The sequence below is a fragment of the Salvia splendens genome, chromosome 6 (genome assembly GCF_004379255.2).
Source record: "Salvia splendens isolate huo1 chromosome 6, SspV2, whole genome shotgun sequence".
NCBI lineage: Eukaryota > Viridiplantae > Streptophyta > Magnoliopsida > Lamiales > Lamiaceae > Salvia > Salvia splendens.
This window is the reverse complement of record NC_056037.1, coordinates 38443425-38457479: the sequence shown is the minus strand read 5'-3', so window position 1 is coordinate 38457479 and position 14055 is coordinate 38443425. Positions and strand designations below refer to the sequence as shown.

Below are 14055 nucleotides of genomic sequence, written 5' to 3'. Positions count from 1 at the left end.
TAGAGTAGGAGTACCTGGATAGAAAGGCGATAAGTTCTACACGTTTATCCTTGTCCTATGATCATATGACTAAATTAGCCAAATCGACGCTCTAAGGATATAGTACTAAGAAATTAAAAGAATTAGGTAACTAATCTTGGTGTTCTTAATTGTTTTTATCATAATTGTTGGTTATTTCCCAACACCATTAATTAGAGAGAGACATTGGTGAGGTGGGCTTAGCCTTATATAAAGGGAGTAAAGAAATGTTGGGGTTTACTTGTTTTGCAAATTGGTTCGACAAACATAGAGAATAAAAAAAAAGGTAGTTCTTTCATCAGAAGAGAGAGATAGAATGGAAGAACAACTCAACTCTCTAGCTGTAGCTCATCTTCTCCAACACACTCTGAGGAGTCTCTGTATACAGGAGAATTCCCAATGGGTTTATGCTGTTTTTTGGAGGATTCTTCCTAGAAATTATCCACCTCCTAAGTTACTATACTCCCTCTACAACTTAATTAATTATGTTTAACCTAGCTATACATTTGACATAGTATTATTATGTTTGGATTTGATGATAGGTGGGATGACAGGTCAAGAGGGGTGAGGAAGAACTGGTAATTAATTTAGGTTAGCTGTATTAAGTATTTAATCAAGGGGTGTTAATTATTGATTTTGTTGGATTAGGATATTGGTTTGGGAAGATGGTTTTTGCAATTTTGCAGCTTGTGGTGGTGAGATGAAGGAAAGTGGGCTGCAGCCTGACATCTTCTTCAAAATGTCACATGAAATCTACAATTATGGTGAAGGGTATGTTTCTCCATACTAATGATATCTATATGTATAGCTTATAAACTAATACAGTAAATAAATAATGTTCAGTTTGATTGGGAAAGTAGCGGCTGATCACAGCCACAAGTGGATCCATAAAGAACCAAATGATCAAGAAATCAACTTCCTATCAGCATGGCACAACTCAGCTGATTCTGTGAGTAATTATTAAACATATCTTAGTAAGTCACTCTTATGGTTTTTTAACATATACTACTACTAAATTAACAGCATCCTAGGACTTGGGAAGCTCAGTTCCGGTCCGGTATTAAGGTAACAATGAATGAATTCATTATTATTATGACCTCAATCATTCAAAATATTAGTACTTAGGAATTAATTAATTGTTGCAGACTATTGCTTTGATTGCTGTAAGAGAAGGTGTCATTCAATTAGGAGCTGTCCACAAGGTTCTGTTATCTCTATTTCCTTCTATCTCTCTCTATGTGGAATTAATTAATTAATGAAGGTATAATAAGTGCTGCAGGTTGTTGAGGACTTGAGCTATGTAGTGCTGCTGAGAAAGAAGCTGATCCATATTGAAAGCATACCGGGGGTTTTGTTGCCACATCCATCGTCTTCATCATCTTCGTCACCATATGCTACTGTACCTCCAGAAATGTGGCACTATCAAAACCATTTGATGAATCATGCACCAAATGAATACTACGATCCCCGAATAACCCCATCGATGAGCAGCCTTGAAGCCCTCCTCTCGAAGCTGCCATCCGTGGAGGCCAGGGAGGAGAATGAGGCCGGAGACGGAGAGAGTAGCCTGCCACCGCCCTATTACACTAATAACCATCATCATCATCACCACAACTAATAACACTATTGATGATGTTCAATTAATTCTGTGTTTGGTTCCTTAATATTGTACTACTTGTTGCTAGGCTTCTTTATATCATCTTCTTCAATTCTTGGTCGCTCCAACTAGATTGATTAATAACGCCAAAACGTCATCATCATATATATTCATCGATCGATTTTCACCTACGATAGTTGTTGGCTAGCTATTGGGGGGCAACTACAATAAGTGCATACGCCTGTTGCTCATTTTTTGGGTTTCTTTTCTTTTGGGTAACGTCTTTACTTTTAGATTCATCAAGTCATACTACTATAGTATGGAGTATAAGTTAGCATTTAATTTCCTAGCTTTGTTTTTCAATACTCCATAAAATGCAGCCTACCCTAACAATACACTCAATTCTGCAGGTGTACACATATTTTCTTCTTAGATCGAATTCGTAAAGGTCCTCTCGGCATTATTTTTATTGTTTTAATATAGTTTGATTTTATCGTAATAAGTAATTAAATATTTTTATGTTAGCTTTAAAGTTTTGGGCAAGAAGGTTTAGAAGGATGATTGGGCTGGATTTGATATTAGACATTTATGTGATTCATCTCTAGATCCCTAAAACATTCAAGAATTAATTCAATTTACATACACGATATGACACATTAATTTCTGGTCTCTCGTTAAGTAAAGAAGGTCAAGAAATATTTACAATAGACAATAGCAATTAGCAAACACATTCCATTTCTCTCTACAAATTTATGCAAAGCTTGCCCGGATTGGATACAATCAGAATCCAGTCAAATACCTCAACTACAAATAAGGGTAAAATTGGATCCAGCAATTGTCAAAAAATAAAATAAAATAAAATAAAATAAAATTGAATGTATTGGTAATGTACCTAAACTGCTTTTCTCAGGGAAGAGATCACTAGCAAAGATAGGATGTCGTTCAAATCAGCACACCCCAATTTCCGCCATAACAATGTGTCTTAAGAGCTGCTTCCCCGCCCGTTCATGAAATCCTGGCTCTACAGCACACCCCACGAGGAAATTGCTTATTTGACCGTCCTCCAAAATGTCTTTGCCATTGGCCTTGTAGTTTATTCTTACTCTCAACACCTGAGATTTCTGATAGTAAAAACACAATTATGCATAAGCATGAAATGCACATAAACAGGTAGCTTACAACTCGGTATTCTGAAAGCACTATTGCATCTTTCCATATATCAACTGCCAATGCAATTGTAACCTATTTTAAGATAAAAGGGTTCCTACACGGTTCATGCAATATTAGTAATACATGAATCTGAAGAATATATATGCATACATATATAGGCAAGTAAACTGATATGCACTAATAATAAAAAACATTGGAAGTTATCACTAATGCATATAGATATGGATTATCTTACCTTGCCTTGCTGGCTATTTGAAACTTTTAGCTTCTGTGCGATTGATCCATTACCACTTGCTGGAAGTGTGTTGCCACTGGCTGGTTCCAAGTGCAATTGAAGAAACTGTACATTGGGTTCACAAAACGATACGAGGATTGATTCAATAACCAAAAAGGCTATAAATATTAGGAGCAAGATTCCACGCCAAAAAAATAACAAAAGCAACGCGCAAAAGGCTTAGCAATAAGAACTATCACCACAAATAACAAAAAAAGGAAGATGATTGATTTAGAAAACCATCACACATTTAAGTGCCTTCCAGTAATTTAACCTTTCAGTTTAAATATTGGTTATCAAGTACTGAAATCTCTAGCTTATACAAGGGACAAGAGAGGAGTTACTTTGAGCAGAATAATCTCTTAGGACCTCCAGCACAGAAAAGCAGATACGGATTTAAGTCAAATACATGCTTGAAACACATTTGGCACAGCAGCCTGGAATTTAAAATTAGAGTAGATATCAGGAGACTTGTTCACAAATTGAGCCTCAGTCTGAGAATTTTTATCTTCAATGAGCCACACTCTCAAATGCAACAACTGATGGATAGGATGGGCCCTTCTGTTTCTGCAACTGAAGCTAGGGCATCATAGTACTAGGAATGAAGTAATAAGAGAAAGAAGGTTATTAGAAATGGGTCACTCACCCCTTAAAAGGCCTCACAAGGGAGGAGGGTTATCCACTCTTATACAGATGAGATAGGATCATCACCAAGTCGATGTGGGACAAATTCAAGAGATTTTAACAAAGGTAACTTGATTAATGAATAGATCATACCAGGAATGCCAGGAACAGACAAGCTGGGTCCAAATCCATCCATCAAATCCATCATTGAAGAACTTGCAAAGGCGGAAGAGGACCGTGCTGAAGATGTAGAAAGAGATGCAAAATTGTCTAGCAGACCCTCTGACCTTTTGTTATCTTGTTCAGATGACAACACATCAAGCATTGACGAACTACTTTTGGCTGTAAGAGCTCCAACAGACAAAAGGTCTAGCAAGACATCTGTTCCATTCTTTGGGGCCTGACTATTAGTTCCTGAAACTGAAGAGACACAGATGTTAGTGGTAGAGGAAAAAGAAACCAAAAACTAATTTAGAACAATATTATTCTCTTTGTTGTAACAAAGATATTACAACAACAGGAGACATGAAGAAAATTAACCTAGTGAAGCAGGAGACAGATCAACACCAAGAAGATCATGAAGAAAATCTCCACCAGAAGAGCTTGGTGCTTGAACATCATCAGAGTTAAGATCGAGTAAATCAATAAGAGGAGCTGAAGTGGGCTTAGCAACACATTTGACATTTATGGTAGAGGTCCTAGCGAAGTTGAAACCACAGCTGGTACAGAACCAGCCCTCCTCCCACTATAAGTTGCCTCATCAAGCACCGGCATCCTTTCCACCAATGCAGATCTGGACCACACAGCATCATCTTAGAAGTTTAAAGGCGTCAAATAGAAGCAAATAAAAGAAAGTATAAATTTTGTAATCAAGGTTGAGTGACTGAATCTGTACCTAATTTTCTCATGCTTCTCTATAATAGAGTTAAATTCAATGGCTCTTTGTTGCAACTCAAGCACAAGGCTTCCCTTTTGATGAAGGACAGTGTCTTTTATTCTCCTGCAATAGATAACAAAACGATCCACGACTTCATAATGCTACCAAACACACAATTAAGATTAAAAATTAGCAATTATAGAAATTGCAACCCTGGGATAATATGCAGAGAACAAATGCGAACATACTTTGCACATGAAGGATATCGACTTGATAGCTTTAACAATGCAATCTGTAGAACAGTAAAATATAGAGACATAGTGGAGAAAGTAGTTGTATATATCATTAGTAAACATAGGCCACATATATATAGTATAACAAACTAAGCTAGGCTATGTTACATAACCAATGTGGGATAGAATTCATATACTATATTAACACTCCCCCTCAAGCTGGATCATATATATTGATCAAGTCCAGCTTGGTACAAAGTTCTGAGAAACGCTTCACACGCAACGGTTTTGTGAAGATATCAGCAATCTGGTTAGACGATGAAGTGAAAGGAGTAGTAATTGTCCGATTCAAAACACACTCTCGAATGAAATGACGGCTTGGTTATCACAATGCATAGGTAAAGGTTCATTGAAAGTGAACCTCAATTCTCCAAGTAGATTCTTGACTCCGATCATCTCAATAGCAGTATGAGCCATAGCTCTATACTCAGCCTCGGCAGACGATCTCGCAACAGTATGTTGTTTCTTACTTCGCTAAGTTACAAGGTTTCCTCCCAAGTAGGTGCAATATCCAGAAGTAGACTTTCTATCAGACTTAGAACCAGCATAATCAGCATCAGAATATCCTTCAATTTTTAGATGCCCATTCTTTTTGAATAACAATCCGTTGCCGGGAGATTTCTTGACATATTGAAGAATTCGAATAGCAGCATCGAGTGAACTTGCTTAGGCTTATCCAGAAAACGACTGACTAAGCCAACAGCAAAGGAAATATCAGGCCTTGTTACTGTCAAGTAGATAAGTTTTCCAACTAGACGTCTATACTTAGCTTTATCCTACAAGACTTCTCCACTGTCATCCCAAACACTTGGATCAACCTCCATAGGAGTATCAACGGGTTTTGCTCCAAGTAGTCCAGTTTCTTTCAACAGATCTGTAGCATACTTTTGCTGAGATAGAGACACTCCAGAATTTCCGTGTGCTATTTCAATTCCCAAGAAATACTTAGAACGTCCCAGATCCTTGATAACAAAATGTTGCTACAAATATTTCTTAGTTTCCTTAATTCCACGAACATTACTTCCAGATATGAGTATATCATCAACATATACAATGAGAATAACAATACCCGATGCTTGACGTCGCACAAAAACCGAATGATCAGACTTGCATTACTTAAAACCAATAGTTCCAAGGACACTACTGAACTTATCGAACCACGCCTTGGGACTTTGTTTAAGGCCATAAATTGCCTTTTTGAGACAACAAACTTTAGTAGCATCCTCCCCCTGAGCAACATATCCCGGAGGTTGCTCCATAAAGACCGTCAGAGTCAAATCACCATACAAGAAAGCATTTTTCACATCACGTTGATACATGGGCCACGAAAGATTAATAGCCAAAGAGAACAGAATTCGGATTGAATTCATACGAGTAGTGGGCGAGAACGTCTCAAAGTAATCAATACCATAAGTTTGTGTGTATCCTTTGGCCACAAGCCGAGCTTTGTAAAGATTAATACTACCATCAGCAAGACATTTTATGATAAACACCCAACGACAAGATACAATATCCACCGAATCAGGGGCATGTACTAGAATCCAAGTACCACGACTCAAGAGAGCTCGCATCTCCTCATCCATAGCGGCTCGCCATAAAGGGTGTTTGAGTGCCTCTTGGTAAGAAGTTGGAATCACTGTAGACAAAAGGAAAAGAGCAAAGGCACGAAAAGGAGCACTCAAGCGAGTAAAGGAAACATGATTACATACGGGGTGTTTGATGGTACAAGTACGTTTACCTTTACGAATGGCTATGGGTAACTCATCAGAAGGAGGTGGATCTTCAGAAGCTGGAGGCGAAGATGACTGTGGCAGTGGACATGAGACTGTTGGTACTGTTTCAGGGGCTTCAGGGCTGTTGCAGGTCGATGACGTCGTGTATAGACCTGTAAAAGAAGAGCAGGAGAAGCAGAAGACATAGGAAAAACAAAAGTTTGGGCAGGTAAAGGAGTAGGATATAACTGGCTGGTTGGTTTAGTTTGAGAATGAGTAAAATAAGGCTGAAACTCAAAGAAGGTAACGTCTGCAGAGATATAATGGCGTTTGGTTAGAGGGTCAAAACATCGGTATCCCTTTTTTGTTCTAGAATAACCAAGAAAAGTACACTTAATAGAGCGAGGAGACAACTTATCCAACCCAGGAGTCAGATCATGAACAAAACAAGTACATCCAAAAATGCGTGGAGGAATATGATAAAGAGGTTTATCAGGATGAAGACACGAAAAAGGAATATCCCCATGCAACACACTAGATGGCATCATGTTAATAAGGAAGCATGCAGTAAGAACAGCATCAGACCATAGATACTTAGGCACATGCATGTGAGAAATAAGAGTACGCGCAACATCTAAAACATGACGATGCTTATGCTCAGCTACCCCATTTTGTTGAGAAGTGTGAGAGCAAGAGGTTTGATGAATTATACCATGAGATTCACAAAAAAATGAGATAGATTGTTGTGTGAACTCAAGAGCATTATCAGTACGAAGAATACGCAGATCAACAGAATATTGGGTCTTTATTTCATGATAAAAAGATTTTAGAACAGTAGGGACTTCACTTCTGTATTTAAGCAAATACAACCATGACATACGGGAATAATCATCAACAAGAATTAGAAAATACTTGAAACCCCCCGGACTCAATCCTACTCGGACCCCAAACATCACAATGAACTAAATCAAAAACAGAAGAGCTACGAGTCTCGACTCGAGAAGGAAAGGAAGTGTGATGGTGCTTGCCCAACTCACATGACTCACAATTAAAATCAACAGACGCAACTTGAACTAAACTACGAAGGCTAGAAGAAGACGGATGATCAAGATGACAATGCCACTGATATGGAGACACAGCAGCAGAGAGAGCACTAGGAGAGACAGGTGAAATAGGATCCAAGTAGTACAGACCACCACGCTCATGTCCTCTACCAATCGTCCTCTTCGTCTGCAGGTCCTGAAAGATACAATATGAAGGATAAAAAGTGATAGAACAATTGTGAGTTTTTGTTAGCTAGCCAATAGATATTAAGCTGACTGGAAAATTTGGGGCAAATAAAACATTATCAAGAGTGATATGAGTAGTGGGTTTGACAACACCAGTGTCAGTTACTGGAGAATGGTTGCCATCAGCAAGACGAACAAATGGAAGAGATGATGGAGAAAAAGATGAGAAAAGGGATTTTGTACCAGTAATATGGGTAGAGGCACCTGAATCCAACATCTAAGACTTACCAGGAGATACAACAAACGCAGCTACAGAGGTAGCATCAGTAGTAGATGAAGAACTTGGCGCCTTAATGGTGGTTTCGATAGGCGGTCTAAAATCAGACATGATAAAAAGAGACTGTAGCAGGAGGACGGCAGCAGTAGGAGGAATAGAATAATAGCTGTAGTAATAGAGCAGCAGAGCAACAGTAGCAGACAGATAACAATTGCAGACAGATAACAGTTGCAGACAGTAAAACCGGAGCAGAATTGAGCAAGTAGAGTCGGAGCAGAATTGAGCAGCAGTAGCAAATAACACAAAATTGAGCAGCAGTATTAGCAGATAACAGTTGCAGGCAGTAGAGCAGAGTAGTGGAGAAGGGGCAGAACAGAGCAGCAGTAGCAACGGAGGCGGAAAAAAACCTAAATTTCGAAACCCTAATTTTCATTTTTTTTAACATAGTGACGGATTCGAATCTGCTCTGGTACCATGTAGAACAGTAAAATATAGAGACATAGTGGAGAAAGTAGTTGTATATATCATTAGTAAACATATGCCACATATATATTGTACAAGAAACTAAGCTAGGCTATGTTAAATAACCAATGTGGGATAGAATTCATATACTATGGGGGTGTTCGGTTTACAAGATTGTATCCAGGATTAAATTTGTAATGTGTTTGGTTCATGAGATTCAACCCCTCAACTCAATCCTAGATGGATAATCATGGGATAATTAGTCATAGCTAACCCCCTATGACTAAAATAATCTCACAACTCAATCCTAGATTGTATCTTGGTATTATTTTATCTTGGAAACCGAACACCACCTAAATTAACACAATCAAACACATAGCTTAAGTTGTTAGATCCGAAGAATTGCGCTTGACTGCAGTTTCTACAAGATCCACAGTTTCAGCCTCAGCTACCTGTTCGAAGCTCGCATTGATAAAAAAAAGATGATAATTTGAAGAAAATCCTAAGAAGCGTGAACTCACAGTTATTGGATCCTCTGCATCAAGCAAGCCAGCATTACTGATCAACATTTCCCCATATTCCCCAATGCACCACACAGCAACTCGAACAGGAGTTACCTGGTGAAAAAAATAGCAAAACAGGCATGACTGTGCGTTTGCAAGACAATTTACCAAATTTCATAAGGAATCAACACCTCTGCAGCATACTTGTTCTCTTGATTTTTGAACAGCCTTGAATATAGATCTAACAGTATACCCATGTAGGTTTGGAGCATTAGTAATTACGACAATAAGTGCATGCCACACTTCATCCTTTACATAATTTCCATCCTGAAACACTCTCACAAAAATCGGATCTATATTGAAGCTTTGAGATCCATGAGAACCAAGTTCCAGTATTTCTACTAGCTTACATCAACTATACGAAAGGATAATGAGATGACAAACCAAAGCACGTTTTTCTTTTAAAAGCACGTGCAGAAAGCAGATGATGAAATAGACAATGGGTGTAGGTGTACGATATGCAGCACAAGGACAAAAATAATAATTATCTGAGCTTAAATATATGGGTACTTACTCATCAATCATCAATAAAAATTTATGAAGTCAAACATATTAGAAGTATACAGATAATCCACCACCAAAAAATAAAGACGGGGGCATACATCGAGAGAGTATTTAGATAGTAAGATGCATGGTGAATTCTCATGGATAAATTGTGTCCTGTCTGAAACAGAAGCATCCAACTGAATATAGAAATATTAGAAACTTAAATGGGAAAACTATCAAGTTAAAAATAAATAAAATACATGGTGGCCACATGATACCTTTACACGTTCTAAATGCCTTTGTACTGCTTGACTATCCAATGAAATAGCTTTCATCAGCATTGAACAACTGAATATAGAAATATTAGAAACTTAACTGGGAAAACTATCAAGTTAAAAAAATAAAATACGTAGTGGCCACATGATACCTTTACACGTTCTAAATGCCTCTGTACTGCTTGACTATCCAATGAGATAGCTTTCATCAGCATGTTCAATGCTACGTACCTGGAATAATGACATTCGGTTAAGTAGCAGAAACAAAAATCAGAAATATGAGAATACCGTCCAGGTAAATTCAACCAAAATGGAGTCGAGAACTCCAAATAGAACAATACAGCAAGGAATGCCCTTGCTACCCAAATATACATCCTTAAGAGTAAGTAGAAGATATATACGCCTAAGTGAACAAGTCACCATTACAACTTTCCTCATGGAACAACATTAGATATCAAAGTAGCACTTAAAGGCACTTTTAGTAGAAGAGTCTACAATATAAGTGTGAGATCATTGTTGGATAACAGTATTCTTAAGAATTGAAGGAAAGGCATAATATCATCATTCTGCCAGCGTTATATATTAAGATATCAGCTCGCAGTAGTATGCCAGGCGCTTCTCAAAACAGATGTTTAGCTACAAATGAGCTTCGGTGTACAAATCAATATGGATAAGCTGAAAAGTATATCACGAAAAAATGATGGTTATGTAAGACCAAACCTCACAGCTTTCTTGACCTTTTCGTGGTCCCCATGACTTGTTCATAGAAAATTACTTAATATTGTTGTCACGGCTGGACAAAAACTTTCCCAGAATATTGACAGCAAGCACGCGTAATCCACCATTATCTTCAATACTCATGATTGTAGCAACACATTCATGGAGGGTGGCATTGCCTGCATTTTATTTGTCTCAGTCTTGGTAGCCACCTAAAACATCAGGGAAACAAAATAACAAACTCTCAGATTACAAGATTTTCCTTTGAAAGTACTGGATATTATAAGCCAAGCATCAAACATCAAAATTAAGGCTTTTATGGAGGAAATTAGCATAAATGTATAACAGTGATCTATTATTTGCCCTTGTAGCTTAGAGCAACACAGCTAACTTTCCTGGGCAAGGACATCAGTCATAGCATCACTAGCATCAGCATCTCCTTGGCCCAACATGCAAAAGCCTGAGCAATCTGATATGAAGTAAAGGATCTGTGATCCCAGAAATATCATACTCGGGTGCATATGGACTGTTTGCAAGATCCCTTAGAAGTTTGACCACGTCATCTAGGAATTTCCGGAAAGCGAAAAAATAAACAAAAAGAACATTAGATTTTTTTTAAGTTGCGCCAAGTTCTTCATATGTTGGCTCCAGGAAGCGCACACAACTGGCACAAAACTTGCCTTTCTGAAATGTTCATGAGGCTCTGTACTGACTCTACACATATCTGTGCAAAGCTGGGCTCCAGCTATTAAGACTCCATGGTGCTTTTCTTTAAGTAAGGCAGCAGCAGCATTTATAGAATTCTCTGCCAGGTCTGGCACTTTCTTGATTATCCATAGTGTGCATAGTGCTGCCTGTTGATGAAACAAAAATATAAGGTCAACATAGGCAATAAAACGTATCAGACATCCTATGTTCTGACAAAATATTGAAAATGGCTAGTAAGGAAGCATTCATCATGTTGGTGCTCCAAGGTATATAAGTGTAAAACTTTCAGTTTTCTGAAACAAAGATTGCAAGGGAAATTATAGTACGATCATACTGAACTGAAGATAACATTTCCACTTCACACTACATATGAACATCAAATGGATGTTATATCAGAGAGACAACAATATTGACTCTTTTCTCGTACAAAAGCAATATATAGAGGTCTTTCTTAACAATTTTGCACAACAATTTACGGTGGTCTCTGACACTTATTCCAAATGGCCTTTAAAACTATCACGAATTACTTTACAGTGTTCCAGATGGCTAAACGCATCAACCACCTGACATGGATGGATATTGAGGATGTTTGGTGTCAGCTTCCTTACTTCTGCCTTGACCTTGAGGACTTTCCTTACTTCTACCTTGGGGACAAGGTTGTTTCCGCTGGGGGCACAATTGATACAGATCAACAGCCTTGGCATCCACAAATGTAGTGAAGGGGCATTGCAGATTATCGTTAGCTTGGAGATAGACTTTTAGTTGTCATTGGTATTTATCTTGAATTATCTGTCTTTGTTAAGTTGTTCTTTGGCGTAAGGAATCTTGCGTCGGTAATCTTCTAGGAATAGATTTGTTTCTGAGTTCTTTTAGGAGTAGGAGTCTTTATGTAGTTCTTATAAATGGTCCCTTGAGGTTTGAGAGGGAGAGCTTTGGTCATAGAGTTGTGAATGGCAGTAGCTGTCAGCCTCAGTGAGGAATTTTTATACCAGTTTATTTATTCGCTCGTTTTTTGTTTCGTATAATATGTTAATTTCTTGCTCTCTCTTGCCTTTACTCTATCATGTTTTGTCAAGCAAAAGGAAAATAAACCATTCTAGACAATCAAGTAATCTACAAAAAAAGCAAATGAGGTTTCAATTTCCACAAATGTAGTTCACATTTGTTTCTTTGTGGTGAATTGTGGTGCATGGAGCAAGACAAGGAATAATCAAATAGCCCGATAAGATAAATACTCCTTTTTTTCATTTTACCACCATTTTATAACCATGATGTCACAAGTAAAATGTGATAAAGTCATTCTAAATCATTGCTTGGTGTTTTTGAATATAATACTCTGATACATGAAGACGTCAATGGTATAGCATAGTTAATATACTAGAGATAGACTTTATAGGTAGTAGATCTCTGGACTCATTTCTTCTTTAAAAAAAACAAAAAAAGAAAATCTTAATCAGCATTCAAGAGAAACCAAAATGCTTACATTCTTCCTGATGTTAGGATCCCTGAATTGAAGCAATCTTTCGACTTCTGGTGCAAGATCACGAGCCATTTCTGCAGAGCAGATATTACCCAAGGCACAAAAAAGCAAGTCCAACAATATAATGGTTCGTACGAGTTAGATCTCTATCCACAAGTTAAGCCAAAATAAAGAACATGTGGCAAGGAAAAAGAAGGATGATATGTAGTGATTACATTAGAAAGCCACGCAATATTCTCTCATTTTACTATCAATAGACATGGTTGAGTATGTTGCTTGATCATACATAGTAAGAAGGATACTGTTTTATTGAATTCGTAACAAGCATCAAAACTTCTTGTCTTTCATCAAGGAGCAACATCAGACCAAGATAACCTATTCTTTTCTTTTGGAACCCTTGAGACGCAATTAATTTTAGACATTCCATTTGACCAAAATGTGTTGGGCAACCAAGCATGTGGATGAACATGAGCTTTGCCAAATTGCGATGCATATAATCTTGGTCATTTTCACTAATAGAAGCACATTCTTTTCTAATAATAGCACGTTCCTCTGCAGCAGTTTTGCAAGTATGTATAGCTCGAATCATGTCCCTAGCAGATACTAATTTAGAACAATCTTATCTCTATAATCAGCTAAATGAAATGCAATTGTATGCATGGCATCCACCTAAAGTTGGGGCTTTGAGGTTTATAGGAGGTTTGCAAACAAAGGCAAATGGATAAATAAATAAATACATAAAAAATAAAAATAAAAAATAAAAAACTAGACTAAACTGTATCTATACTGCAGAACGAAAGAAAGACATAAAAGCAAGTTGAACTGGAAATTGTTCATACAACTAACCAACTAAGTTTTGCGGCAAACAGGAAGATACTTGAGCGGTTAAAAGGAGATATGAAGGATTCATTTCAAGCATGGGAACGTGATTACGTAATTATTTGAATCACAAAATGATGATTGGTCGTTCTGTATAACTCACATAACGCCGCTATAGCTTTACTTGAATTAGTTAAACATCCTTGTTTACTTTATCAATCAATTCATCCTGAAATTATCCTCCAAAAACAAAGATAGTAACCCAAGTCCGAGAATTTAAACCAACAAATGAACCTATATCTACGTCCCAATGAGACATTAACCAAAAACGAATCAAAACAAGCTAAGATGAAGCAGACTAAATCGCAATTACGCGCATCTCCACACTTGATGTAAAAATAAATACACTGAAAAGCATGAACACACATAAGTTACGACTAACCTCAGCCGAGTGCCGGAGGAGAAAGGATTCAT

At 37.6% G+C, this 14055-nt stretch overlaps 1 protein-coding gene and 1 pseudogene across 1 annotated transcript; one reads left to right on the top strand and one right to left on the bottom strand.

The window, feature by feature from the left end:
- The first annotated feature begins 254 nt into the window (after window positions 1–254).
- On the top strand, window positions 255–1727 carry LOC121808074 (protein RICE SALT SENSITIVE 3-like). Its single transcript, XM_042208414.1, has 7 exons — window positions 255–471; window positions 561–596; window positions 667–789; window positions 862–967; window positions 1042–1083; window positions 1164–1220; window positions 1298–1727. Exons 1-7 carry the CDS (start codon window positions 335–337, stop codon window positions 1634–1636), a joined length of 840 nt encoding a protein of 279 aa, XP_042064348.1. The 5' UTR covers window positions 255–334; the 3' UTR covers window positions 1637–1727.
- A 606-nt stretch (window positions 1728–2333) lies between these two features.
- LOC121809237 lies at window positions 2334–14055 on the bottom strand (annotated as a pseudogene).

Coding starts and splice junctions, on each gene's coding strand:
- LOC121808074 (XM_042208414.1), top strand. CDS start 335: ATGGAAGAACAACTCAACTCTCTAGCTGTAGCTCATCTTCTCCAACAC. Junction 790..861: donor ATCTACAATTATGGTGAAGG/GTATGTTTCTCC, acceptor AATAATGTTCAG/TTTGATTGGGAAAGTAGCGG. Junction 968..1,041: donor GGCACAACTCAGCTGATTCT/GTGAGTAATTAT, acceptor CTAAATTAACAG/CATCCTAGGACTTGGGAAGC.